At 38.2% G+C, this 27575-nt stretch overlaps 1 protein-coding gene and 1 long non-coding RNA gene across 6 annotated transcripts in view; one reads left to right on the plus strand and one right to left on the minus strand.

Annotated features, from left to right (window-relative positions):
- Positions 1–27575, minus strand: part of LOC127425831 (sodium-driven chloride bicarbonate exchanger-like) — a 71266-nt gene that overhangs the window by 23469 nt on the left and 20222 nt on the right. For 4 of the 5 annotated variants that reach the window (XM_051672122.1, XM_051672125.1, XM_051672124.1 and 1 more), the window contains exons 2-9: positions 15961–16042; positions 12274–12417; positions 12062–12200; positions 11134–11294; positions 7557–7745; positions 6695–6783; positions 5580–5737; positions 5372–5459 (exon numbers count right to left, since the gene is read on the minus strand). In XM_051672122.1, coding sequence (XP_051528082.1) covers positions 5372–5459; positions 5580–5737; positions 6695–6783; positions 7557–7745; positions 11134–11294; positions 12062–12200; positions 12274–12417; positions 15961–16042 — 1050 coding nt within the window. Of the gene's footprint in view, positions 1–5371; positions 5460–5579; positions 5738–6694; positions 6784–7169; positions 7458–7556; positions 7746–11133; positions 11295–12061; positions 12201–12273; positions 12418–15960; positions 16043–27575 lie in introns of all 5 variants that reach the window. The other variant, XM_051672126.1, reaches the window with a different exon arrangement.
- Positions 16195–25248, plus strand: LOC127425836 (uncharacterized). Its single transcript, XR_007894702.1, has 4 exons — positions 16195–16599; positions 17510–18536; positions 18846–18913; positions 23071–25248. It is a non-coding gene; the product is annotated as an uncharacterized LOC127425836 (long non-coding RNA).

Here is a 27575-nt window from a genome sequence, read left to right on the forward strand (position 1 = left end):
TGTTCAAGTAAACTCAACATTAGGGATGTCCATGTCTTTGAGAACGAGTACATGTAGCGATACTTCCTTTTTGGCACTCGCCAATATGGAGTCTGATACCTGTTTTTTGTTTAATTTTTTCTGAAATTTGATATCAACAGTTTATTTAAATTTTACCATCAAAATGCTGTTTAAATCAATGAATTCATTAAAACTATAATAAAATGAAATTTCAGTGGCAAGAAAAAGTTGCTTTCTGCATTGATTGGTTATAAAATGTGATCTCATCTTCATCAAAGTCACAAGTATAGACAAAGCACAATGTGCTTAAGCTAACAGCACAATTTTCAACATAATATTGTATTTTCTTAATCAAATGATTTGCTTTTATACAGAACCTCACAGCACAATCCAAAATACAACATTATATTTTGTCAAATAAAGTGCTATATAACAGAGCATCACAGATGTGAGATATTGCTTAAATATAATACAATTATACAGTAGTGATCCATGTCTGTCATCATTTTTTCCATTTAAATTGAGCTTTAATTTTGCCTGAGCTTTTATTTTGAAGTGTTTCTGTGTTGCTATGGCGGTAGCTTTTCAATCCGGAAAAGCCAGTTGCTATGTGACTCAAAGTGATTATTAAACCACAAAAGGCCTCTATTTCATTAAATAAATATGTAGTCTTTCTGTGCTTCATGCAACAAAGTTAATTAGCGCTCTGCTCGCTGTCATCTGCTGCAAACAAAGCACGCACTGCTCATGATGGTGTTCTCCATGTATTGAGTCAAGGAGCTCTAAAAGGTATGAGCACTTCGTTTTTTTATGTCAGCACAACACCGGCTCCACACATTCACACGCGCTCACATTTGAAGCACACACCACATGCAAACTATACATTTATCTCATTAAATTGTAGCTTTTGCGGTTAAATAATCTAAGTATGACATAGCATGATTTAAATTAGTGCGTTGAATGTATACGTAATGACATTCATACGTCAGGTGGTTTCAGTTTTTGGTATAGAAGCATTTTTATGAGCACAAGTACATGAGCGTGGTATCGGACCCAATTCCGATACCAGTATCTGGACATCCTTACTCAACACACGCGATGGATGGAAATGAGGCACTTTCTGTATATACAACAGAGACGTGCGCAGGGTTCAATTTTAGGGGGGATGCGAGGGGATGGTATCCCCTTTGTAAAACCACCATCCCCTCTTACCATCCCTTTTAGATTAATTGTGTCATGTATTACTTAGAACTTATCATGCAAGTAAATGATTTAATTTTCTACATTTGATAAATAACCGACTTAAAATAATGGTGATTTGCCGGTCAGAATTAGATTGACATATGCAAGGTTGCCAGATTTCAATAGGTGAAATCCCCCAATCAGATTTTGACACTTGTCCAGTTTGGATATATTCTGCCAGGATGATGCTTTAGTCACGTAATCTGGCATCCTTGAGCGTGCAAGCTCTCTCTCTACACACTGAGAAAAGACGCCGGTTTTCTAAAAACACCAGCAAACAGGTATGTCGGAGTTTAGCGATGGGTTGACTTGTCCTTCCTAGTGTTCACATGAAAATTACGCCACTGATAGGTAATGCAAGTTTTCAAAAGTTTCGTGCACTTTCAAAAATGGCCAAGAGAACAGTTCAAGAAAATATTGTCTTTCTTTAAAATGAAGAGAACAGAAGGTAAGATATCGACAAATGTACAGTTACAACTTGTACATGCTTTTAACTCAAACCATTTTTAGGGTTTTGCCCATTAAACACTTTTGAGTGTAGAACAACTTTTCTACACCACTGTTTAAGCATCCTTCATAGAAACAGCCCAAACTTCCTGTTCTAGTTCGGTTATTGGAGTAGAAAAAATCTGTGACAGTGCGCGAGCAATCTAGAAAAAACCTTTTTTATGATCATAACGTGGACTCTTTCCACAAGTTTCATCATAAAATACAATAACAGAGGGTAACAGGTGCATATTATGGCCATGTGTCCTAAGGGTCAATGAAGTGATGCTCATTTTTGTCCAGATCTATTAAATTAAAAATACATTAAAAAATATATAATTCACCCAAACCATTTACTTGAATACACCTCGTCTATGATGCGCATACTTTCAACTTCTGAGTTTAAAGTCATATTGATATTTTTTCTGGGACTTAAAGTAAAAAAATGTATGCAGAGACATGCAGTAAAAAAATAAAAAAAAAAAGAGTCAAAGTCTCATTAATAGCTGAAATTCCTGAAAAAGAAATGTTGGCATGACTAGTGCAGAACAATTTTTTATAGTTATTTCTTAAATTAAGCAGTGAAGTGTTTTAAAATATGATTAATATTTTAAAAAACTTTTTTCCACCAAATCAAAGTTGTGGTGAAACCACAACCATTTTGTTGTTTATGTTGACCATAAAAAACATAAAACAGAGCGGACACCTTTAGACCCTCAAGACTAAGTGTGAAGTTTTATAAAACATCTGATATTTATTTTGCCATTTTCATGAAAAGTCAAATTTTGTTCAAGTCATGTGGTGTAACCCCGATAAAACTTGATATTTTTGACTCAAATTCATAATATTTATATTTGTACAAATTTACTTGAAAAATGTGTTTGAAAATTTTTTGGAAATGAATAATTAAGGCCCCGATTTACTAAGATCTCAACTAACAGGTGCTAATTTGCTTGTGCAGTCTATGAAATTGCGTGTTTGCATCGTGGGCGCTTTGCTTGTGATTTACCAAGAAAAATCGTGCAAATAACTACACGTGCAAATATGTTGGACACATCCTCCAAAAGGAGGCTTTTGTCTGTGGTACTTGCACCAAATGCAATTACAGGACAGCTCTCACTAAATACCATTTTATTTTGATTCAATATGGCATTTAACTGTTATTAAATAATAAATATTTATAGGATTGTATTATATCATCGTAAAATCCCTGCTATTTCACAAGTGTAAGAGTAGTTGATGAGAATGCACATGACACCACTAAAAATGCTCATAATTCACAAAGAAAATACAATATTATGTACACGTTAAGCCATCGCTTCACTGATGTATACTTAAATGAAATATGAATTTCAAACCGCTATTATTTTGACCGTGGCAAAGTTAGCTGCGCATGAGAGAGACACGGGAAGCTGCACGGTGCAGAATTTGCACTCCCTGTTATTTTCACGGGATCAACACGAAACCTGTTCGGCATACAGGTGTGTATCGGCCTGCCTACTAGAAAGAACCGCCACTTAAAATATTTCGCAATATTTTGGCAGTTAAAAACAATGTTTAAAACATTAAAGTACAACATAACTTGGGCATAAATTGTTACTAGGCTTATGATGTTATCAGTTATGATAAGTTTTAAAATAATTGAAAAAAGACATGCTATTTTGCGCATCTGAAAGACGCAATCTTTAAAAAACTACATTAGTAGATCTTTGAGCGTGCTATCAAGTTTGCACATGTTCTATGCACGCAAACTTTTATTAAATTGGGGGCTTAGTTGTATATACTCTCATGAATTTCAGGTGCAAATAAAGTATTATTATACTTTTTACCACATGACATTTTTAAAGTTTAAATTTGTTTTGTAGAAAATGCTATAACGATTTTTCAAAAATGTATGAAACCAAATTGGACACAAAGATTACATTTCTGAGAACTTGACACAAGTGTTTTAAACTAGATTTTTTAAAGATTTGTAATTTTTACCCCTTGGATAACCTTATTTGTTCATGACTCATAAGTATTAGACCCCCACCCCCAGGTGAAAAGAAAAATGACACTATGAAACATTTAAAAATAATTGTTCATATAAACTACTGTTTTCGTTCAAATTCGTCATCTTTCATCTCAGTTGAGCAGCACAGACAGTTATTCATTTATTCGCTCTGTTATGCTTTCTCTGATTCAAAGCATTGTTGACCACCCTTTTATTCAACACTGAATGTTCATTCAAATTGAATCACGCCCGCTACTCTACAAATGGCCAAGGTAAGCATGCTTACCAAAATGAGTACGCCAGTCAGAAGCTCCTTCCTTCAGTCACACTATCTGATAGGCTGGATTTTTGTTTTCAGCACGTTCAAGTTGAAAAACGTGCGTCAACACGTTTAAATTCACGTAACTAATGCGTTATTCAGTACTAAAATGGATATAGTGTAAGCATAGGCGACCTACGGGGATTTCGCAAAATTGATTTCAATGGAATCGAGAAAGAGAGGATATCGAAACTTCAACAAGCGGCCAACTTTTACAACAAAGTGACGGAGATGTTCATTCGCAAGGAGAGACACATGATTTTGTGTTCCAGTAAAGAGGAGTTCATATATTTATTAAAAAGCTGTGTTATTGAGACTAGGTCATAGATACTAGGTCATCGTTTCTGGTTAGTCTGAGGCTATGAAGTGGTGGTTTGAAAATCATGTCCTTCTTGTGTTATGCTCTGTCTGTTTTATAGTTCTAACGTTAGGGAGCAGTGTCTGTTCAAAAAGGGATGTTGACTGCCGTGTCTACGTTACATTTGCCTTGTGTATTCGGGTTAAGATTGTTATCTTGGGTGGTCAGATTTGTTAATTGCTGCTGTCTATTCCAGTGGTTCTGAACTGTGGGAAGAGTGATGTGCGAGGGCTATGATGTTGAAACATCATTTGCTAGTAACTGGCTATCTTTTCTTTTGCTTTTTGTTGTATGTCAAAACAAGCTCTTCCGGCACTATGGTTCATTGTATGATTTAATGGACATAAACATGCTTGGCTCAGTATATGTCAATCTTTAATTTGTGTGATATTAGCAAAATTACTGGCCTGAATTTAAACAATTTGGTCATGAAGTTCGCCACTGTAACATAATTGTTTCCAATGACTGGTGGGTTCTAAGGCAACAATTTATGTCTATAACATTTCCACGACATTACACTCACCCGTATAGTGTTTTGGGCACAGCTTTTAATAATGTGTATTAAAAATATTTGATGCTTGCCCAGTCTCAAAGTCCACGGCATGTGCCTGATATACAAAACTGTATACTTTGGTGTTCCATGATATTTTTTAAAGCATTAGAGGCACAAATCCCATGTCTTTTGTTGTGTCTATTGGATATGTTAGATAAATTATTATCTAACATAAATTTAACCTAGCATTAAAAATAGCTAGCATGAAAAGTAGCTAGTTTTAAACACATCAAATATATGACCTGTCTTGACCTTCTCATCTGTCTCCAACAATTAAAATCATACAAAAATGTCACATGTTGATATAATCTATTGAATCAACAATGAATTCATATGAATAAGGTCCTACTTTTGGACCCTATTTGTGTAAAGTACCATAAACATTTTTTTACTGATAGCAGTATTTCTCATAGTACTGACCTCATCTGTCATGAGCGTGGCGATGGAACGGCCGATCTCGTGGTACTGAGGGCCCTTCCCCATCGGCCCCAACAGAATAAAAAGAAACCTGCACAATCACCTGGGACAATCACTGAGTGAACCCTAAGACACCACTTAGGCAAAATGAACTGGAATGTCTGAGACATTAATAACTGTTATGGGATTTGTATGTAGAAAACGCTCTTGCCTGGTTGTGATAGGAACCTCTGCCAGCCCGTTGAGCAGCACAGCGGGGGACAGACGGATGAAGGCCACCACAGGTTTCTCCAGAAACTCCAGCTCACCCACCAGGATGTTGGAAGCCTCGGCCCCCGGTGGGATCTTCTTCATGAAATGGAGGTCTATCTGCCGGAGCACACAAACAAGCATGTTGTAATTAAAAACACTGTAGCAAGACACACAGCAAAATCCCCAGTGTTAAATGTACACTCCTGGTGTTCATTTGAGTCTCACCCGCTGGTGTTAAAAACTAACACTCAAGCAGTGCTGAATCTACACTTTGTAGTGTTGAATGTTGAATTGCCCCAAACAGTTAATGAGATAAAGCAGGTACACTCTCTGAGTGATGACTGATCATTAGTGATGACACCTGGTGTTAACAAGCATAGTCTACTGAAGGAAATAGTGAGGAACAACAAGAACAGGAAGAGAACAAACCAGCAGACACCACAACAGTTAAACCTGTCTTACAGCTATACAGCCTTAGATGTACAGTACATCAACTGCAAATAAAATATGTTCTTGGACAACAAATTAAATATCTCAATATCTCACAGGAGAATGCTTGAAAATGCTCAAAATACAACAATGACATTTTCTATTATTATAAGTAAGTTTTTTTTTTTTTTTTCATATGTGTGCAAAAGATTGAGAGTTAATAGAACTTTAGCTCCATTTAATGTTGCTGATTTTTTTTTACATTTATTTATTTTATTTTTTTATTTGAAGTCACCATTATGGTGATTGGTGTTTTCTTTGTTAGTCAATGGAACCTGGTTCTGAACTGAATAAATTATCATCCAGCCAGTGCAATAATGTTTTACAGAAACATGTTATGCTGCATAGTGATGGAAGTGATTAAAGTTATGTGGTGCTGGGTTATTCTCATTGTAATGAGTGCACAATCCTCAGGTTATTTTGAGGTGTTAAAACAGCTACACAAACTAATGATGACTTCATCTGAAACCCAGAGACAATATCAAATCCAGATCAAAGTTTTAGCACAGACCACGTCAATCCCTCATTAACCTTTTTAAGAATCTATGAAGTAAGATTTACTGCTGTCTTGAATGGTATCTGTACCTTGCTGAAGTCGACAGCACTGTTCTCACGACTGCCTTCCCCACGTCCTTCTGTACTGGCGGGTTGAGCTTGAGGGGACACCATCTGACCTGGGAACAGTCCACAAGCCATTTTAAACACAGAGGAAATACTGTATAAATGAGAACATCATGAAAAAACAGCCCAGGTAGATTGGAGGAAAGTCAAGGTTAATAAGATCTTTAGGATCCTAAGGACATTAGGATCTATGGGAACTTACTTGGATATGAATAAATGAATCTATTTTAAAACTGAAACTAGAGGCAGCAAAGAAACATCAGATGATGGTGAATATTCTACAAGACTATACTACATATAATACATGTACTAAATGTATCACACTGTATAACAAGTACTAATTCGTCTGTGGTCAAGTGCTAAATGTGTATTGATGGTTAGAATTTAGAGTAACTATGAGTTAGAGTACAGGTTAACTGCTAATCTATGATCATATTGCCTGATGGTGGCTCTTCCTCAGGGTCAAGGTTGGGTATCTCGTGATAGCCATAAGGCAGGCTGAGTCGCTTGCTGAAGGGGATGTGGGCTTTTGTAGGGCGGAAGTGTGAGTTGTCTGGGGCAGGGGGGGCAGAAGGGCATGGATGGGGTTTCTTGTGAGTGGACACACACTTGGGACAGCGATGGGACCAGGCTGGGCATAAGAGCACCTGACTGTCTCTCACAATTCGGCTGAAGCTAGACCAGAGAGAGGAGTGGGGACTTGGAAGTGGATGGGTCATGACGATAACTGAGACACACACAAACACACACACCAACAAAAGGGATGATAAGACAGATGCATGGCAAATGCAGGTGAACATGTCTACTGGAGTGTGTGGAACAGTACCATTCTTGTCCATGGAGTGTGGCTCAGACTGCTTCTTGCCGATATCTGCAAAAGAGCGAACGATGGGGATCCGGTTGGCTAGTTTCTTCTGGTTCTGATGGTGGTGCTGTTTAAGAAGGGCATTTCGGATCTTTTTCCTCACCTCCTCTCCCAAAACACCTGACATCTCATGTTGGTCCAGAACCATATCTTAAAATTAAAACAATAAATGAGAGCATATGAATTCATGTAGCTTTTAGAAATACAAATCATGGTTTCTGCTTTTTCAGGTTATCTGCAGTATTGCAGCAGCAAGCACCTTAAAATAACAAATCTTCCATCACAATTCTAAAGAAAACTGCAAGGTTGGAGGAACTTCAGAAACGCTGGACTCCTGAGAGACCGAAAATACATGAACAGTAAATTAACATACAGGCATTTTTCTCCACACCCCACAGAGTGAATGAGTGGAAAGTTCCTTATTCATCTGTTCTGTCTCAACATTTGTATCCTCTCCCCCTCTTCCTTCTCCTCCTCTTCATTCTCTTTAATCACTCAGAATGACTGTGTTTAAAAATAATGTTCTTTGTGAATGCAAGGATTTTTTAACTGTCATGTTTGGTATCATTTAAATGGTCATGAAAATAAAGATTTTAGAATTTAGGGAAATTATGTCTCTGCTGTTGGGGTGTGTCTTCCTGGGTCCTTTAATGTAAATGATCACCAGTACTCAGGAAGGTGTTACTTCCAGAGTCACTGGAGCCCATTCAATTTCAAATTACAATTGAGTAATTTATTGTCTCTATTTGGTGCAATAATCATTCTTGTCAGGATATTTGAGAAAATCCTGGCAATTAGTCACCATTGATGGAGCATTAGGCACATCATCTGGGACCTTAGCTTTCTGACTAACTGTTTGGCGTTACCTATGTGTAACTACACTGTAGGGACTAAATATTATCATTATTTAGAACAAAGTAATGCTTATGCTAAATTAATAAATGATCGAGCCATCTAAACAATGTTAGTCAAATGCAAATGATTACTATTAATATTATTCCAGTTAAGGGTACATGGGATACTATAGGGACTAATCAATACGGTAGCATTGATCAGCCCATCCAAACAGTATTAGTCATTCCCTCTGGCTGAGGATAATGTTGCTTTAATTAACTGTATGTAGATCTAGGGGTACTAAGCAAAACTACTATTCAGATAAAGGTAAGTAGGGAGCAACCTGTCTGAATAGTAGTAGTCATTTACCTCTGGCTAATGATCTAAAACTGATGAGTTTGTGACTTGAGCTCGTGTTCCTGGCCAGCACATAGACTCAAGTGACAGTATTCCAGATGAATGAGTGCATATTAAAAGTATAAAATTAACTAGAAAGTATCCAAATCGATATAGAATCTCAAAGAATGACCAATATTAATTAGAATCTTAACCTAAATTCGAGGTCTTTTACAACTGGAGTCTGTAACAGTTTAAGGATGGGCAAGGAGGAGGCGGGACCCAAGTGAACAGTAAACATAAAGTTTTAATGTCAAACTTAAACTTAAAACAAACATAAACAAACACAGACACGCATGCAACGCGGCCGCGTGTGTCTCTCTCTCTCTCTCTCTCTCAAACTGGCGCCTCCGGCTCCCCTTTATCTCGCTCTCCCGCTGATCAACTGATTCAGCGCCAGCCGTGCACCATCAGGCCTGGCCATGCCCTCCTCCTCGAAAACAGAGTCATATTTAATAAATAATGGAAATAGTTTAAGACGCTACAAATACATTTGCCAGAAAAGACGAATGTCCAGAAACCTTTACCACTCCACTGGACACCGTCCTTGGCCCAGTGGGGTGGTCCTTATAAAACCCTTTTTCTGAAGTTCCTGTAGCTCAACTGGTAAATAAATGTGTACATAAAAATGAACTTTGAAGTGCTTTGGCTAAATGTGAAATATATGTGTTTACATGAAAAGTCTATGGCTGCATCCTTTTTTTGCAAACTTGTACACTGCACTAAAAGTATAGTTCGCTGGTGATGGGATATACCTTTGAGTGTGTGGTTAGATAGTTAGATTGGGACATAGGCCTACATAAATAACCTATACACATAAGCTTCGCTTCAAATCTCATGTAAAACATTAAACAATGGTGTCATGATATCACAGGCCCCCTTGTCGTATAGTCCATTTCATGCTTTTAAGAGACCTCCAAAAAACTTTTGAATGGATGTGGAAAAAGATGCTTTTGACCTCAGAATTGTGTAGCTGCTGCATCTACTAGCAGGGGCTAGCAGGGGCTATTCATTTAAACCGCAAGGGGTTTTGGGCCATATTATTCAAAAAGGAAGTACAGATACATACTTCAAAAATGCACTGTAAAAAGAAAATCATCTGTGCACACAAATTTCAACATTCTTTTTTTTTTTTTTCACCCAATTTGGAATGCCCAATTCCCAGTGCGCTTCTAAGTCCTCGTGGTCGCGTATTGATTTGCCTCAATCTGGGTGGCAGAGGATGAATCCCAGCTGCCTCCGCGTCTGAGACCATCAACCTGCGCATCTTATCACGTGGCTTGTTGAGCGCGTCGCCACGGAGACATAGCGCGTGAGGAAGCTTCATGCCATCTACCGCGGCATCCACGCTCAACACACCACGCGCCCCACCGAGAACAAACCACATTATAGCGACCACGAGGAGGTTACCACTGAGCTACCCACGCCCCAAGTTTCAAAATTCTTTGATTTGGGACACAATAATTGTAATCTTGTATATTATTTAGAACAGATGTTAATTGGCACACATTTGGGATTTGTGGCCCTGTATCCTCCCTTTCTATTCTTTTTTTTGTAAACAACTAATCCTAATAGCTCAAAACTGTACAAATAAGCAGAAAGGATTGATTGCTTTAAATCCTTAACATGCAGCAACGCTTCAAAAGATCTGGGCCCAGCTGCAACCCCCCACCCTCCCCACCCAGAAATTATGAAAACCCTTATAATTGTAAGGCAACTTATAGTCACTAAGGGCTCTGGTTTCAAAACAAGTTAAGCTGAATGGACAAGATTGGTGGCATAATGTTGAATATATGGACTCTTCCCACCTTTTCTTTAAAAAAGCAAAAATCGAGGTTACTTATAATACTTACGACACTTACACTGGAAGTAAATGGGGCCAATTTGTGGATGGTTTAATGGCAAACATGTAAAACGTATAAAAGCATTTACATTAATTCTTCTGTTAAAACTTTAATATTATTTGAGCTGTAAAGTTTTTAAAGTCTTCGTTTTTACAGTCGTTTTAGGGTTTAAGGGTTTTAAGGCATTACACTGTCATGGCAACAAAGTTGTAAAACTGGATATAACTTTACACAGAAAAGGTTAGTATGTCATTTTATCACACTAAAATCATATTATTATGCATATTGTTTACGTCTTGTGATTATAATATACCTCCATTGTAAGTGCATCACGGTAAACCAGATTTGTGCTTTTTTTTAAGAAAACGAGGGACAAGTCAAAATACATTTACCACAAATGCTGTCAACTGAGCTTATCTTGTATTAAACAAGGAATATTCCTTTAACTGCATTAGAGATCATACCTGCGATCTCCTCCAATGAGCTAGCCCTCATGTCCAGCATGACGTTGCCGTTGAGGATGCAGCTCCGCAGCTCAAACAGGCTGTGCAGGGAGAGAGTAGCAACATATGGCTTACTCCACCTCTCCCCTCCATCCTCCACATCCTCCTCAAATTTCAACCATCTAGAAATGAGTGAAACGAAGATAGAGAGAAACAGACAGAGTGGAAAAGAGAGAATGAGAATGTAATTTCACTTTATTTTCACTCAGTCTGCTTTTGGGTCAAAAACAGTGTACCCTCCTGTATTTCCCCTTTTAAGTCCTGTACCAAATGACACACTTGATGTGGACTTGTGGTCTTGTGACCTTCACTCTTGAATGAAGGTCACAAGAAGAGAGCAAGTCCAGGAAACCATAGAGTGACATTTGTGAGCGAACCTTTACGATTTTCAATCTTCAAATCAATTCTATTCAGTTCTATTCTATTCAGTTCAATGAGATTTACTGGCATGATTGTAGTCATTTGTCCAAAGATAATATGAGAACAATATTAACTGAAAAACATCTTTGGTTGCCACTATGCAACATTCCTCATTCTCTTCCAAAAGGAGGGGCAGTTTGTCTTTATACCTATAATTCTGGAAATCAGGGAAGATGGAAAGCAATTTTTCCCAAATGTCTTCATATTCTGTGCACTGAGTCAAGAAATACAGCTCTGCCATGACTGCTCCCTGACTGCTCAGCCTCTCACAGTTTTCTTTCTCTGTTCACCTGCAATGCGCCCTTTTGCAGAGTTGCACTGGTGCAGACTACTACCCAACAGTCTACAATGTATACCTAACGTTACACCACCAAAGTGTGCACTTGAAGGAGGACTAAGTGTGCTGTGGATGGCATTTGGGACAGGGCCTTGTGTATGCGAGCTTTTGTACGTGGTGGTGTGCCCCTACCTGGCCGTCTCTTTCCACTCCGCATCCTCTCCCTCTTTCAGGCTGATCTCGTCCAGCTCAGTAAAGAGCGCATGAGGAATGTGCTCCTCGTCATCCTCCATACCCAACAGGAACTGCACACGCTGAGATGGTGTGTCCGCTAGACAGAGATCAGGGTTTTCAGTACAAGGCATTCTCTCTAACATGTCCTCTTTTACGCACTCAAAACTTACTGAATGATGGAGATTCCCTGCCATCTTCGGTTCCAGAGTCTCTCTCCCGTGACCTCTTCCTGTGGCGGTGGCCGTGGTGACGATGCCTTCTGTGTGACCTCCGACCCAGAGGTACATGCACCCCAATGTAGAGGGTACGGTGACCTACCAGGGACAAACCGAAGAGTGCAATTACCACAAAAAAATAAAACATCCTTCACAAAATAGCTAAACATCAAATCTAAAGTAATTAAAGGCCAAGCTCACCCTACCGTGAAAATTTGTCATTTACTCACTCATGTCGTTCCAAATTACTTTCCTTCATTTTATTTTGTATAAACATATCATACTTGATTGAGAGACACATGAGAACCAATGGCGTTTAGTGTCATTGACATCAAACCTGATACAATGTGTTGACGCGTCAAGTGTGTATATGCAGAAGCGCAAATGAGATTTGACAGTGAGGAAGATTGTCAGTGAAAAACAATATAATTTTTGGATTGTTTCTGACACAAAGCTTGTATTGCTTCAGAAGACTTAGAATATAGAGCACAAGTCATATGAACTATTTTTATGGTGCTTTCATTATGCTTTTTTGTCCTTTTTGGAGCTTGACAGCCTCTTTGTTTACAGTGTATGGAAAAAAAATATTCCTTTAAAATCAACTTAAAAGTGTCTAGCGGATGCATTCATTTGAATGTGTTTCTTTTCTTACCGTCCAAGATTAAACTATAGTTTTAAATCCCTCTTTCTCCCTCCAGGCCCTCACCCTCCAACTCTCTGGCCCCATTTATACCTGGTATTACGATGTGTCTCGGGTGATCCGATCACATGTGGTCAGGTGAGACACATCACTGTTTACACCTGGTCACTTGAATGTGTCTCCTGTGTTCGGATTTGGAGGGGAGGGTCTCTGTTTCATGATGACATACATCAATCACTATGTCAGTGTGTTACTGCATGATAATAAAGCGCAACAAAGTCAGAAAAGTCAAAGAAAGCACGAAAATGCAGAGCGCTGTTTCTCCCAGATGTGGTTGAAATTTAATCAAAGCACAAATGCAAAATGTCAAGCAGAATTATCGGTTATTTTAGTGGATTACATGTATTAAAGGAGCTTCGGGTGTCCTTGCTTGTCATCTGTGTTGATATCAGACACACTAAAGAAGATCCGCAAAGCTCCTGTGATTGTGTATGTATCTGCTTTTTAAGATTATCTGATCGCACAGTTATTTCTTTTTAAAGCCGCTCGTAACCGGCAAACTTTAAACTCTTGTTTTAGAGTAGCGGTTGATTGAAAGGTGAGGAGTGGTGCTTAACTGCTGCCAGGACGCATACAGGACGGATTAGCATTTACACCTCAAATGCAGTCACATGCGTTTTAAACCATAATTCAAAAACAGCCCTTTACGTCACAACTTTCTCTCTTCTGCAGAACACAAAAACTAAGATTTTTTTATTTTTTATCTCAGCTCTGTAGGTTCATACAATGCAAGTGAATGGTGGCCAGAACTTTGAAAGTCCAAAAAGCCCATAAAGGCAGCATAAAAAAAGTCCACATGACTCCAGTAGTTAAATCCATATCTTCAGAAGTGATATGATAGGTATGGGTGAAAAAAAGATCAATATATAAGTCCTTTTTTACTATAAATTCTACTCCCTGCCAAGTAGGTGGCAATATGCACAAGAATGCAAATCAGCAAAAACAAAATAATAAATTGGAGATTGATAGTAAAAACAAACTCAAATATTGATCTGTTTCTCACCCACACATATGTATCATATCACTTCTGAAGATATAGATTTAACCACTGAAATTGAATGGATTACATTTATGCTGCCTTTATATGCTTTTTGGAGCTTCAAAATTGTGAAAAATTGTGAAAAATTTCACTTGCATTGTATGGACCTACAGAGTTGAAATATTCTTCTAAAACTATTTGTTTGTGTTCAGTAGATGAAAGAAAGGCATATACATCTGGGATGGCATGAGGGTGAGTAATGATGAGAGAATTTTTATTTGGGTGAACTATTCCTTTAAGTAAGGATGCATTTCAGAAACAGAGAGGTTCTTCAAGGACAGACACTCTCTGGCTCCAAGTGTTTGTGTGTGTGTGTGTGTGTGTGTGTGTGTGTGTGTGTGTGTGTGTGTGTGAGAGAGAGCTGGAATGAGATGTTTCTCTAAATGGAATATTTCCTCAGGACTAAGCAGAGCTAATGTCTAAACAGTGGGTTCATTTCCTCTCTACTTTTCTGCTCTCTAAAAATTAGGGCACGAATGTACAATAAGGCTGAGATCAAGTGAAAGCTTTGTGTTCAAGTTGTTTTATTTGTATGTCAGTGTCTATGTTTAAAATGTGCACAAGGCATTTGTATTGGGTTTGTTTGGAGCAGTGGTTTTAGCAAAAAAGTATTGCAGGTCTGTTCTGAGCAAGCAAAACAAAAAACAATGCTATAATAGTAAAATAAACAGTTTTATGAACTTTTATTTAGCCCATTGTTTGTTCCATGTGTCAGGCAGATAAATCACAATTCTGCTGTTGTTTGTGCATTTAAATTTTTTTTACATTTTTCACTCTTTCAGACTGTTCAACCTGGTCTTATTAAATCGTAACTATACCTACATTTTAGCAAAATGTTTTTTACGTGCCTCGTAGGTATCGTGGAAGTTTTCTGGTGAAATGAAAACTAGAGGTGCAACAACAACAGTGACTTATTCACTTTAGACAAATCACGAGTAAAACAGCAAATTATCAGTTCATTTATGCATTTGGCAGATGCTTTCATCCAAAGCGACTTACAGTGCACTTATTACAGGGACAATCCTCCCGGAGCAACCTGGAGTTAAGTGCCTTGCTCAAGGACACAATGGAGGTGGCTATGGGGATTGAACCAGCAACCTTCTGCTTATCAGTTATTTAGCCCACTACACCACCACCACTCACAATTCATGAACAAAATTATTCGCTCTGTTCCTCACATAATGCTTATGACATCAAAACACTTTTACTAGCACATGGCCTGTAAGGCGATACATTTTAACATTTGCATTACATAGCCATCAATGACATTTACAAACTTATTTGAGCATGGTATCTCAACTTGACCGGGGTATGAGTCCAGAACATTGAGCCAAAAGTATCTTGGCATAAATTCAAAATGATGATCCAGTTGCATTTTTCATCTTACATTTGCTATCAACACTTTTTTGTTGATTTAAAACTCAATAGACCATGAACCTTAAAAACCTCATCTGTTTCGTCTTACATTTGCTATTTATGACACTATTGGTGAGGTTTAGGTTTAAGGTTTAGGGTAGTGAGGAAGGTTTTGTTGATTTAAAATGCAAAATCTCTAAAAGAGCATTAACCCAAAAACATCATATGTTTGGGAGAACAGCTAACTCGCTTTTAGCACTACACATTGGACATTTTACCTAGGAACTACTGTGATACGTGTAATGAACCACATGTAATTTTGCAAAAATGTCGCCACAGTCACGTACATTTTATGAGATCAGGCTGGATTGTTGGGCATATGAATTTCAAGGTCTTTTTACTAAATTTCAATGTTTGATTTTAAGGGCATTTTGTTTACTTTTGTATGAAAAACAATTTTGGTACTGTATCAGTTCGGCACTTAGTGTGAAGCAAAACCAGTTGACAACCACTGCATTAGAGTGTGTGTTTTCAGAGATTATATTACCTTCTAGTTCCTCTTTCTCAAAATTGGTGTTGAGCATGGATCGAGTCCCACCCCTATCCAGCACAGCTTCCTCATCATGCCTCTGCAAAACAAAATACACTGATCAGAGTTTACACACACACACTCACGCAAAAATGCATGTTCCCTTATGTCTTCAGAAGTGATCCAGTTGGTTTTGGGGTAAGAACAGACCAAAATGTTACTCCTTTTTCATTGTACATCTTGACAGCAGTTACCTTGACGATTATGATTTCAAGCTTGATTACACTTACTATAGCGCAATCTAGCGCCCTATGCATGCGTCAAGCACTAGGAAGTGCAATCGATCTTGAAATCATGGTCACGCCTAGAGACTACAATGGCAAGATGTACAGTGAAAAGTAGTTATATTTTGGTCTGTTCTCACCCAAAACCAACGGGATCACTTCAGAAGACACTGATTAAACCACTGGAGTCATATTGATTACTTTTATTCTGACTTTACCTCCTTTTTGGAGCTTTTGGAGTTTTGGACACTATTTACTTGCATTCACTTGTATTCACTTGTATGGACCTACAGAGTTGACATAGTCTTTTTTAAAATCTACGTTTGTGTTAAGCAGAAAAAAGAAAGTCATACACATCTGGGATGGCATGAGGGTGAGTAAATGATGAGAAAATTTTATCCGCGGCTTACACATTGGCCTGATGCCTTCTATGCTTAGAAATGGCCTTGTTAACACATAAGTCTTGAGGCTATATTTTCGAAACATTGTTTATTTGAATGATTATTCTAATGTTTATTCCAATCACGTTGCTGCATAGACTTCTATTGTAATTCTTGTTTTTACAAATTGAGGGACAAGTTTAAATTATTTTCTATGGTAATCAACAGCATGCCACAAATGCTATTGATAGAGCTAGACTGATGCTCAAGGGCACTTAGCAGGGAGGTGTGGTCTCTTATGAGTTGTGTGACGGTTTAAAGAGGACAGCACAAGCTCAGTGGGAAGTATTTTCATTCTTATTATTTCTCTAATATATTTTATTTTAAAGAGTGACTATGCCAAGGGCATCCCTGAGACCACTCAGAACCTTGTCACACAATTATCTTCAGTATACTGACACCACACATACTTGTCTCCAGACAAACACTTCAGACACATACACTTTTAATGACTTCCCATCAACAAACACCAAAGCCTGTTTTCAGGATTGTTGCATTTACTCTTAATAAACACCTCATCTATATGTGTAGCCATTTACATTAGTATCATTATTGGATGATTATACTCTCTGATCACAGCATCACAGCCTGTACGTGTACCTGAATTTCCATTCTAATAGGAAAGTTACAGGATAAGAAGCCCTTTTTTGTGATGGATCAACAGAGGCTATTTCCAGAAAACAGTTGCATTTAGGGGCGTGTTAGTGCTTGGTCCCAATTGTACAATATATTGTGATCAACTATTAATCGCAGCTATCAAATCTTTCCACCTACTGTTTGAGCTGCTCTCTAAATAATGTCATCATAATTAATCGATTTTTCTGCTTTCGTCCCGTATTTCAGCATTTGCAACTTTGCCTTGCAACATCTGGCAACACTAAGACAGACCCTCTTTCCCTCTCACATCGCCAGTAGATGACATCCCAAAATAAGCAGCAGACTGTCTGAGCCTAACCTTAGCAGACAGTTTCCATGACAACTAATGTGACCTGCCGCTAGTTGTCCCCAGAACACAGATGACATTGTTTTAGTCACGGTTTCCCAGCAAAGCCAAAGACTCACAAGCCTGGCGGATCAGAATTCAGGAAAAAAATCAGATGGGACACAGTCCAGACCCCTGTTAAGCCATGCTCATACTGCCAGTGACTCACAACAACAACATAGCGACCTGATTGCATTAATTTAAAGTAAGGGTGGTGACTTCCGGTGACAGCGACCATGGGAGAGAGGGAGAGAGGATGTGGGCGAGTCCAGTAACACTACAAAGTTGAGAAAACTTTAACTTTATGCAAATGAGGAGTGACATTCAGAAGCAACTGCCAATGGGAGTGAAGTCAGTGGAGCTCATGTTATCCATCTATTGACCTATGATATATAGGCTAGCAGCCTCAAGTGACTCATGGAGGGAACATTCAGGATGGAATATTCTTTCATACTCTGTTTTATGGTAAACAATTGCTTGCACACAATCCGAAGCCAGATGATCTTTTGAGTAACATCTGGCTTCGAACTACAGCAGAACAAAAGCAATTCTTTTTAAAGGGTTAGATGACTAAGAGATGATCCGCTTGTATCTGGACAGAATGAATGATGGTATTATGGCTGGATGATATTAAGAGCTCTATCAAGAGAGGGATGAGATGTTGACAGGGCTAAAGACAAGAGCCGTTGAAGGTTAAACACAGATCTCTAGAAGCACTCACTTCATTTTAAACAGGGAAGATGCAGACATTGGACCACATGGGAGGAGATTAACAATGAGTGTGGGAACATTTCACACATACACATGACTGTCCACGTGAGAGAGACAAGAGGATCATGGGAGAGGTTGGCTAGTTCAACCGCAAAATCAGGCATAAGTGGAAACGAGGTAGGGATAATGCAGGATAACTCTTTCCGTTTTCTAGATGAATGTGTTACTGATTCATTCAGATATGAGATCCAACTATTTTTTGTTACAATTTCTGAAGAAAATATGAGTGATGCTTGCCCATGTAAAACTCGCCACCACAATGCTAAGATATTGTGGATGGTTGCCAGGACACTGTTATGCAAAGTTTGAATGTAAAGTTGTTACCTTAAGTTGTTTCTACATAATCTTAAACTTAAAAATGACTTTTGTAGGTGTAACCTAATGGAATCAGGTTGATATCTGACAAAAAGTTTTTTGTGTATGCAGTTTCTAGGTGCTGTGATGGACTGGCCACCTGTCCAGGGTGTTTCCCTGCCTTTGCCCGAAGCAGCTGGGTATTCCAAGTATATTCAAATTAAATAATTCATAGGATATTGTTCATTGTCTGGGTGAAAAAATTCCAAGACAGACAGCGGTGTTTGTTGTGTTCTTCACATTGCATTGGACAATAAGCAGAAAAGGGCAAGAAACCACAACACAGCACTTTAACAATGTATGAATGTAGTGTAACATCATGACATAATTATTTGCTTACATTGTTGTATCCAGATAAGGAAAACACATTTGCATTTTCAACTTCTTTAAATGATGTCAGAGTATGTCCCTGATCACCTCCGAATGTGGTTTCAGTGATCCGATCACGATCCGTTCAGAATGCGTCTTGGATGCATTAACACCTATCATTTAATGTGATCAAGTGCTAACCGATAGCGATCCGATCACCGAAAACTAATGTTAATGCAAGGTGTAAATGGGGCTCAAGACAATCTGGTCCCTAGATATGGTGCGAGTCCCTCCTTTAACCCTTTCGCACATACGATCAAACCGGTGTGATTACACTAGGCTGGGCTCAGAGGCTTACGATCAAACCAGTGCGATCTGCATTCGTGCTTTTGTTTACCAACAAAGAGGGACTGAAGCATTTGTCATAATGACTCAGCTGTTCAAATAATATTTTCAACAACACAATATCCTTATTTTGTTATGTTACAAACATTCAAATAATCACAAATTAAAGTTTAAAGCCGTTACCGTCAGAGCTGACTGTTTTGATGCAGTGATGCGGCCAGGTTTTCTGAAGTTAAACAAAGAATGTATAAGATAGTTAGTCCACTTGAGCCTTCTCCTATTCCGTCCATCACTTATTCTCACCACTTCTGGTGCAACAAGTGTAAGGGCTAGGTTTTTATAATCTTCTATGCTTGACGAACTCAGAATCCCATGCTGCATTGCAATGTACACAATATGTTGTCCTGCACAGCCGGCAATCGCATTCGCATCTTATCTATCATAATCAATCATTATAAACATCTATGTTTGATAATATATAATCTCTCCACCAGTGCATCTGCTGTGACGTGTAAGGTGACATTCTTTTTAATTACAGCACGCATTACAGAAAGCCGTCAGCACAGAAGAAACTCACGTGCAAAAGGGTTAATATAAGTCAATGGAATTTGTGTGTGTGTGTGTGCCTATTTTATCATTTGTCAGGCAAAAATTTTAAGATCAATTGTGTAGAAAAGTAATGCCAACAGACATTTAATACTAAGGGTAAGGGGTATTGGACAGAGGAGGAGAACACAAATAAAAATGAGAAGTGCATTATACAGGTGTTGTGAATTGAGCTACCCAGAAAGTCATGCAGTTGTCCATCAAAATAAAAGCTTGACGGTTTAGAACTCATTGGTTTAACTGGATCGCATTGCAATGCACTGTGCAAGTTAAGATTTTATTTCAGAAATGTATAACTATTGTATAATAATAATAATGAATATAATATTATAATAGTAGAATATTGAAGTTGACTGGGTTCCAAAAAATTATGATGATGAAAAATTCGCTGAGACCCTCTCACAAAGTGGACAAAAACATGTAAATACATACATACATACATACATACATACATGTGGATGGATGGATGGATGGATGGATGGATGGTCTTTATTGCCCCAGAGGGAAATTTTTTTTCACCAGTCTGCCACACCAAACACAAAACATACAGATACCCACATCACATCATATGACATATAACATAAATTCCCCTGCCCCAACCCATGTACATGCATACAAATGATCAGTGCAATTGAGTTAATTTGTTCAGAGCAGCAATGGCTGATGGGACAAAACTTTTGCCAAAGCGAGCTTGTTTCTATCTTAAAGTCCTGTATCTGCGACCGGAGGGTAGCAGTGTAAAAAACTGATTCAGGAGATGATCAGTGTCATTTGCTATTACTTTTGCAAGACGTGTGGTGGCCCTGTCATTCATATCTGAAAGGCTGGGAGTAGGGAGGCTGAAGATTTTGGAGGCAATATGTGTTATCTTAGTGAGTTTGTTTTTGTTGGAAATGGTTAACATTGTGAAGAAACAAGGGAAGCAGTGCAACAAGATGGATTGAATTGTGCTTTTATAAAGCAGCAATGTGGGATGTTTTTGATACTTGAATGACCAGTTCTTTTGTTTTATCCACATTCAGTTGGAGGTAGTTATCAGAGCACCACTTTGTGAAGTGAGAGATTGAGTGTTGATAGGCTGAAACAGAGTTCTTGTCATTGAGTAGTCCCAGTATGGCAGTGTCATCAGAGTATTTGTAGTATGTGGTGATGGGTGACTGAATAATGCAGTCATTTGTATACAGGGTGTACAGAAATGGCTGAGGATGGTACTTTTACAGCCTGTGGTCTGTTGCTGAGGAAATTGTGAATCCAGTGGATGAGAAGTGGAGGAACGTTGAGGTGGTGGAGTTTCTTAATCAACAGGTGGCGCTGTATTGTATTAAAGGTGGAACTGAAATCAACAAAGAGGACTGATCCGAAGTTGCCTGGTGATTCCAGATGTTGAAGGAGGGAGTGGAGGAGGCATGCCACAGCATCCTCTGTTCCTCGTTTGGCTCTGTAGACAAAAATGATGTGGGTCCGGCTGTGGTCTAACAGCTGGCAGGATGTAATGTAGGATCAGTTTCTCCATGCATTTCATGATTATTGGTGTTAGTGCAACTGGTCGTAAGTGGTTGGGTCCTGAGTAACAAGGGTTCTTAGGTACTGGTGTAATGATAGATGTTTTCCAGAGGGTAAGTATTGAGACTGTCCTGTATAATTCCCAAAAGATGGAGTAAAAAATGGGAAAGAGCACCCTCTTCGGAATGCTTGAGCACCCTCGCCGGAATGCCATCTGGTCCTGGTGCCTTGCCAGGTTTACACCTGCCCAGCTGCTGTCGGAAATTCTCCAGTGTGAAGGGAGGGTGTGTGGGTTCTTGAAAGGGGAGGGATCTCAGCAGATCTTCACAAGCAGCAGAGTAGTTGTGTTTGTGGGTCTCAAACCATGTAAAAAAAAAAAATAAATTTTCAGGGAGTTAGCAAAGGTGGTTAGGTCTGCTACTAAGGAATGATCATGTTTTGGAATGATGCAGACCCCACCGCTGCACAGGTACGATGTGAAAATAAAGAATACACTGAATTTCTCTCTCTCTCTCTCTTTGTTTGTTTTCACTGTTCTGAAGTGAAAAAGATCAGTGTTTCGTTCTTTTTATGAGGACTCAAGTGTGAACCATCAAAGAGTGGGCTAAGTCTAAGAGCATGGGCAAAACATTACCAAATTTTTATCAAAAGGAATCACTTACAAGTTTTTTTTGTTTATCGTATCACAGCTCAAATAGAAATCGCCATAGTTTTCAACATTTTCACAATATGACTATTTGTCCAAATCATGCAGCCCTAGTAAGGGGTCAGATCCCAAACTGAAATAGAGCAATAGTAATAGTGATGCTTGCATTATAAGCACTAAAAAAAGGCACAATCATAGAACATCACTGTTGATGAGTCATGTTCTTTCGCTGTGATGTATGTGTGTGCACAGTTTGAGGTGGTGGCAGAGCAGTCATGCCTGCAAATCCATAAATGGGAATCCAGGGTGAACTATATAGATTACCATGGCAACACAGCCCATCAGTCTCCCTGGAAGTCACTTCCAGTCTGCCTGTGATGTCATCAAAATGAGTCCTAATCTCTCAATCTTGCTCTTGGAGGAGAGATGAAGGACACACACAACACAGATAGTCTGATAACTCATTATCACGTCTACTGACCATGTCATATATTATTTACAGCATGTGAAGGGGGCATATAGAAAAAAAAAAAACTGCTGACACTATTTGACCAGAATAACACCTGTATAAACATATGAAAACACACTCATGCACACTCACACACACATGATCGAGCCCTCTTATGTGTTCAGCTCTCACTGATGAAAGGCAACAGTGTGCCCCAAAGATCTGATTCTTTTAATATTAATAATGTGCTTCCTGTATGCAGCTGAGATGTGACATTATATCAGAGATCCCCTTTGCCCATTCCTTCCTCCCCCCCTCGATTTCACTCCTTCAGTCTTAATCTTTCAATCTTCCTTTCTCCCTTATTCATTTCCTATCTTACATTTTTTTCTCCCTTTTTTGTCCCCAATTTGGAATGCCCAATTCCCAATGCGCTCTAGGTCCTTGTGATGGCGTAGTGACTGAATCTGGGTGGTGGAGGACGAATCTCAGTTGCATTTTATCATGTGGCTCTCGTTGCCACAGAGACCTAGCACGTGTGGAGGCTTCAAGCTTTTCTCCACGGCATCTACGCACAACTCACCACGTGCCCCACCGAGAGCAAGAACCACATTATTGCGACCACGAGGAGGTTACCCCTGTGTAAATTTACCCACCCTAGCTACCAGGCCAATTGGTTGCTTAGGAAGCCGGACTGGAATCACTCAGCACACCCTGGATTTGAGCTTGCGATTCCAGATGTGGTAGTCAGCGTCTTTACTTCCTGAGCTACACAGGCCCCCTCCTATCTTACCTTTCAATTGAATTAAATTCAATTCCATTTATTTGATTTTTGTATATAGTTTTTCACAATACATGTTGTTCCAAAGCAGCTTTACAAAGAGCCCCATAGTGAGCAAGCCAAAGGTGAAAGGGGCAAAGAAAAACTCCCAAAGAAACAATTTGAAATACACTTTTTGGTGCAATTCATTGCAGGGCTGTAAGGATTTTTAATGCTGGCACAATCAGATTTTCACTTGCTCTACCAATACTTTTACTGATACCACTTCAAAAAAAGATTATTATTATTTTTTATTTTTTTTTAGCAACAAATTTTCTTACATTCTTACAGTATGTAAGAAAAATATTTAAAATATTTAAGTTTTCTTTACAAAAATAGGGATAATAAATAATTTGTTAGATTTTAAATTTGGAATAATAGCTGTAAATTCATTCATAAACACACCTTTGCTGGAAAATTATGAACTACTGGGCAAATATTCCTTAAATGAACAGTTCACCCAAAAATGATAATTCTCTCGTCATTTACTCACCTTTGTGCCATTTCAAACTCATATGACTTTCTTTCTTTTGCGTAACACAAACGAAGATATTTAGGACATAAAGTCAGAATAAAGGTAATCCATACGACTCATGTGGTTTAATCCATGTCTTCTGAAGCGATACAACACATTTTTGCGTGAACTATACGAAAGTGATACGATAGGTTTTTGGGTGAAATGACTAAGTTCAGGCATAAAACTCTGAAGGTTGCAAGCTGATCTGTAAGCCAGTCAGCTAGCTCACATGTAATATGTCAAGCCAATCTGCTCGCATGGTAGGTCCTTTGACGTGTAATCCGGTAGCCAAACAACTCTTTGCCAAACATTAAAATTTGCTCAGTCTGCAAGTAAGCTGGTTTCACTGCAGCACACTGAGAGAGTTTTCTCTGAAATCCCTCTCCTCCCCAGCTCCAACTGTCTAGATCTGCTACATGGGGATTGTATTTATGTCTAATTGTGCAGCAGCATGTCCACATGTGTGGCGAGTGTATGTTGTTAGACTAGTTTATTGAAATAATTATTAACTAGTGGTATTAATTTAAGGGTATTTTATTTTGAAATTATTTGTAAGAAATTACACTTGAGTCATCTATGGTCATGTGATCATAAGTATAATATGTTGCGTTATTTTCATTTCTTTATATATGTATATTTGTATTTCTGTGTTATTGTTTTTGTTTTATCCTTTTTATAAAATTGTTAATCTATATAAAATGTTAAGGAAGCGCCATTACGTAAGTTACGTCATGTGTAAGCGTGAGGGTAAAGCTGATGTAAGTTCTGGGCGCTCTCTCTTTCGCGGGATGTCATGGCGATGAGAGGTATGTCTTTATCAGCTCCTCGAAGAAGTGCTTAAATATTGTTAATTGCTCATCATTTATGTATTTCTTTGTGTGAAATGCATTTGTATGTTAACTTTTCTTTAATGAGAGACTAGTAATCCAAGTTGTTAAAGTTGTAAGAGTATGTTTAATCGAAGTATGAATTCAGGTAATGGCCGCTGTTGCACGTGCAGTATGTTAATGTGTTTCATTATAGAACAATGTATTTTTCATTAAAACAGAGTTACAGTTTCATTTGTGTTATGATTTGTACATTTGTAATTGTGTCAAGTTGTAACTGTTTTTCTTGAATGATCCATGCGATGTTTAAATGTATGTTCTGCTATATGAACATACAATGAGACATTATGTAATGATCGACAGGCACGGCTAGACCAGAGATTCTCCTTGTTAGAAGTGTCTGATGGTGTCTGTTATGTTTTCATACAGAAACTGAGAAGCCGAAAGTAAATCACATGACAACTGCATCATCGTGTGGGTTCTCTTTTATTACCAAGAAAATAAATTGTAGTAGCCAAACATGTGAAATTACTCAAATGTCCAATTAAAGAAAATGTGGATTACTTTAAATATAATGCTCTCAGTACACCGAACTGACCACATCTGTCAGTCAGGAGATCAGATAGATAGAATTTTTGTGTATCGATTACAGAACCGCTCTGAAACCACTGAAAATACATGTGCTATACACTGACCCTGTTTACATGTATTCATTTAATTAAATTGCAGCCCTTGGGGTATGATAATGGCACTGGGTCAAATCGTGATTTTGATTTTATTTTGATTAACTGTTCAGCTATGTTTAAGTCATGTGCATGTCAAATGTGCATGGTTCAAAGCATGTAACATTCAGCAAAAACTAACCCGACAGGGCAAATGAGTGTTCTGTAAAATGTCTAAAATGATCTCGCAATGGCCATTGGGGTATCCTTATGGTTGAGCCCTGCATTGTAGGGGAGACTACAATGTTGTCACATGTAGAAGCTGTCACAAAGGCTATATCTCAGTAACGATAAGATTTGAAGTTAAAAGTCCAATGCGCAAATGTGTTTTTTCTCTAGCAGAGATATTGTACGTTGCTTTCAAACACCTAGTTCAAAACCCTCTTAAATTAGAAGAATTAGTCATCATATTTTTGTTATAGCTCTTGGGTAAACAAGCGAACATAATCAAGCCACATATATTACGGCAAGGCTCAACTATATTATGAAGGCAGGATTTTACAGAAAGGTATAAATGTGTTTTTAAGACAAAGGTATTTTTCATTAAATTCAGGTTGAGACATTTTTATCGGGGCAGACTTTCACATATGTTTTAAATGACATCAATATATACAATTTATTAATTACAATATTTGTTTGCTAAACAATGTTTTGATATTTTTGTATGTTACATATTACATTTTTGTTGTTTAATTAATCATTTTGTATATAAATTACTTTTTACTTAAATTACTTTTTAAATTAAGCCAACAATTTGCCCCATATAGTGTGACAATATGTTGTCACAAAAGGTCAATGTGTGCTCTTAAAGGTCAGTATGTTCATGTTGTCACAAAAGGACAACATGTGTTCAATAAACTGTTTCTTTTTTATTTCCTGGCCATGAATGGTGAAAATGTTCAATAGCTAAAATTAACCTACCCTGAGAAATATTCACTGAAGCATAAAGTTTTTCTTTATACTTCATAAAATTTCCCAATTTTTCTGTCCTTTTCCCCTCTTCTGTCCCCTTCAGCCTGAGCAGCACATGGTGCATAGCATCACATGCCCACGACTGCTAGGGGTGAATAATGATAGAGCAGATTTGCACATGAGGACACACATTTACATACACACACAGCGGTGGGGGAGGGAACAGGCTCACTGTGTAGAGCAGTGCATCAATGACTTATAGCTGATTTTGTTTTTTTTATGAAAAAACACAAAAGATAAGCATTATGATTGTGCAAATAGTGAATGTTTGTCAGAGAGTAGTGCTGCTCAGTGGGAAGTTATGAAGATTCCCTCTACAACCATGAATCCCACTGCAGTTTGTCCATTAAATATTTAGAAGCTCAGTCCTGACCTTATTTTAAACTCAAAATGGCTTGTGATTGCTTATTCCATATCTCCCAAACACAAACAAAAACAAACAAACAGCTATTCCATGGGTTTATAGTCAGGAATGTTTCTTAATTTTATATTGTTTATCACTCATATTCACAAGGATGTAATCAAATATTCAAGATTTGAAGAATCGCTCATTGAAAAAGCTATATTGATTGATCTGACCAACAATCCTCTGAATGTTAGGATAGTCTCCCTCTGTTTATAATGGTTATTACCCTGTTGTCTACTGATATAAGGCACTAAGAATTGTGAATGTTGAGTCTTTAGCCTAACCGACGGAACAAAATAATGTTCAGGAGATTATTACATCACTGACCTTTGTAAAGTCTCTCATTATGACAGTACTTTCTGTTAACCCTTTACAATCCATTTCTTGAGCAAATAAAGGTGCTGCAAGTGATGTTTTTGGAATACCACCCATAAAATGTCCCAACTTCCTGACAGATATCAATGAAATATTGAAAGGTCTAGGCTCTGTAAACTGCAAAAAAGTCAGTGGAGTGGCCCATGCTTTTTAGCCAATAAGAAAACTAGTTGGTCAGAAACACTCTATGCCTGTGAATCATTTTGCATACTTTTTTTGTTGTTGCTGACATCTGGTTGGCTGACTTGTATTTGGAGGGCAGGGTTTTGTAGAGAGGATGTGTGGTTGAAGTTACCAAAATGTCTG

This window comes from Myxocyprinus asiaticus, chromosome 35, assembly GCF_019703515.2.
Source record: "Myxocyprinus asiaticus isolate MX2 ecotype Aquarium Trade chromosome 35, UBuf_Myxa_2, whole genome shotgun sequence".
In the NCBI taxonomy this organism is placed as follows: domain Eukaryota; kingdom Metazoa; phylum Chordata; class Actinopteri; order Cypriniformes; family Catostomidae; genus Myxocyprinus; species Myxocyprinus asiaticus.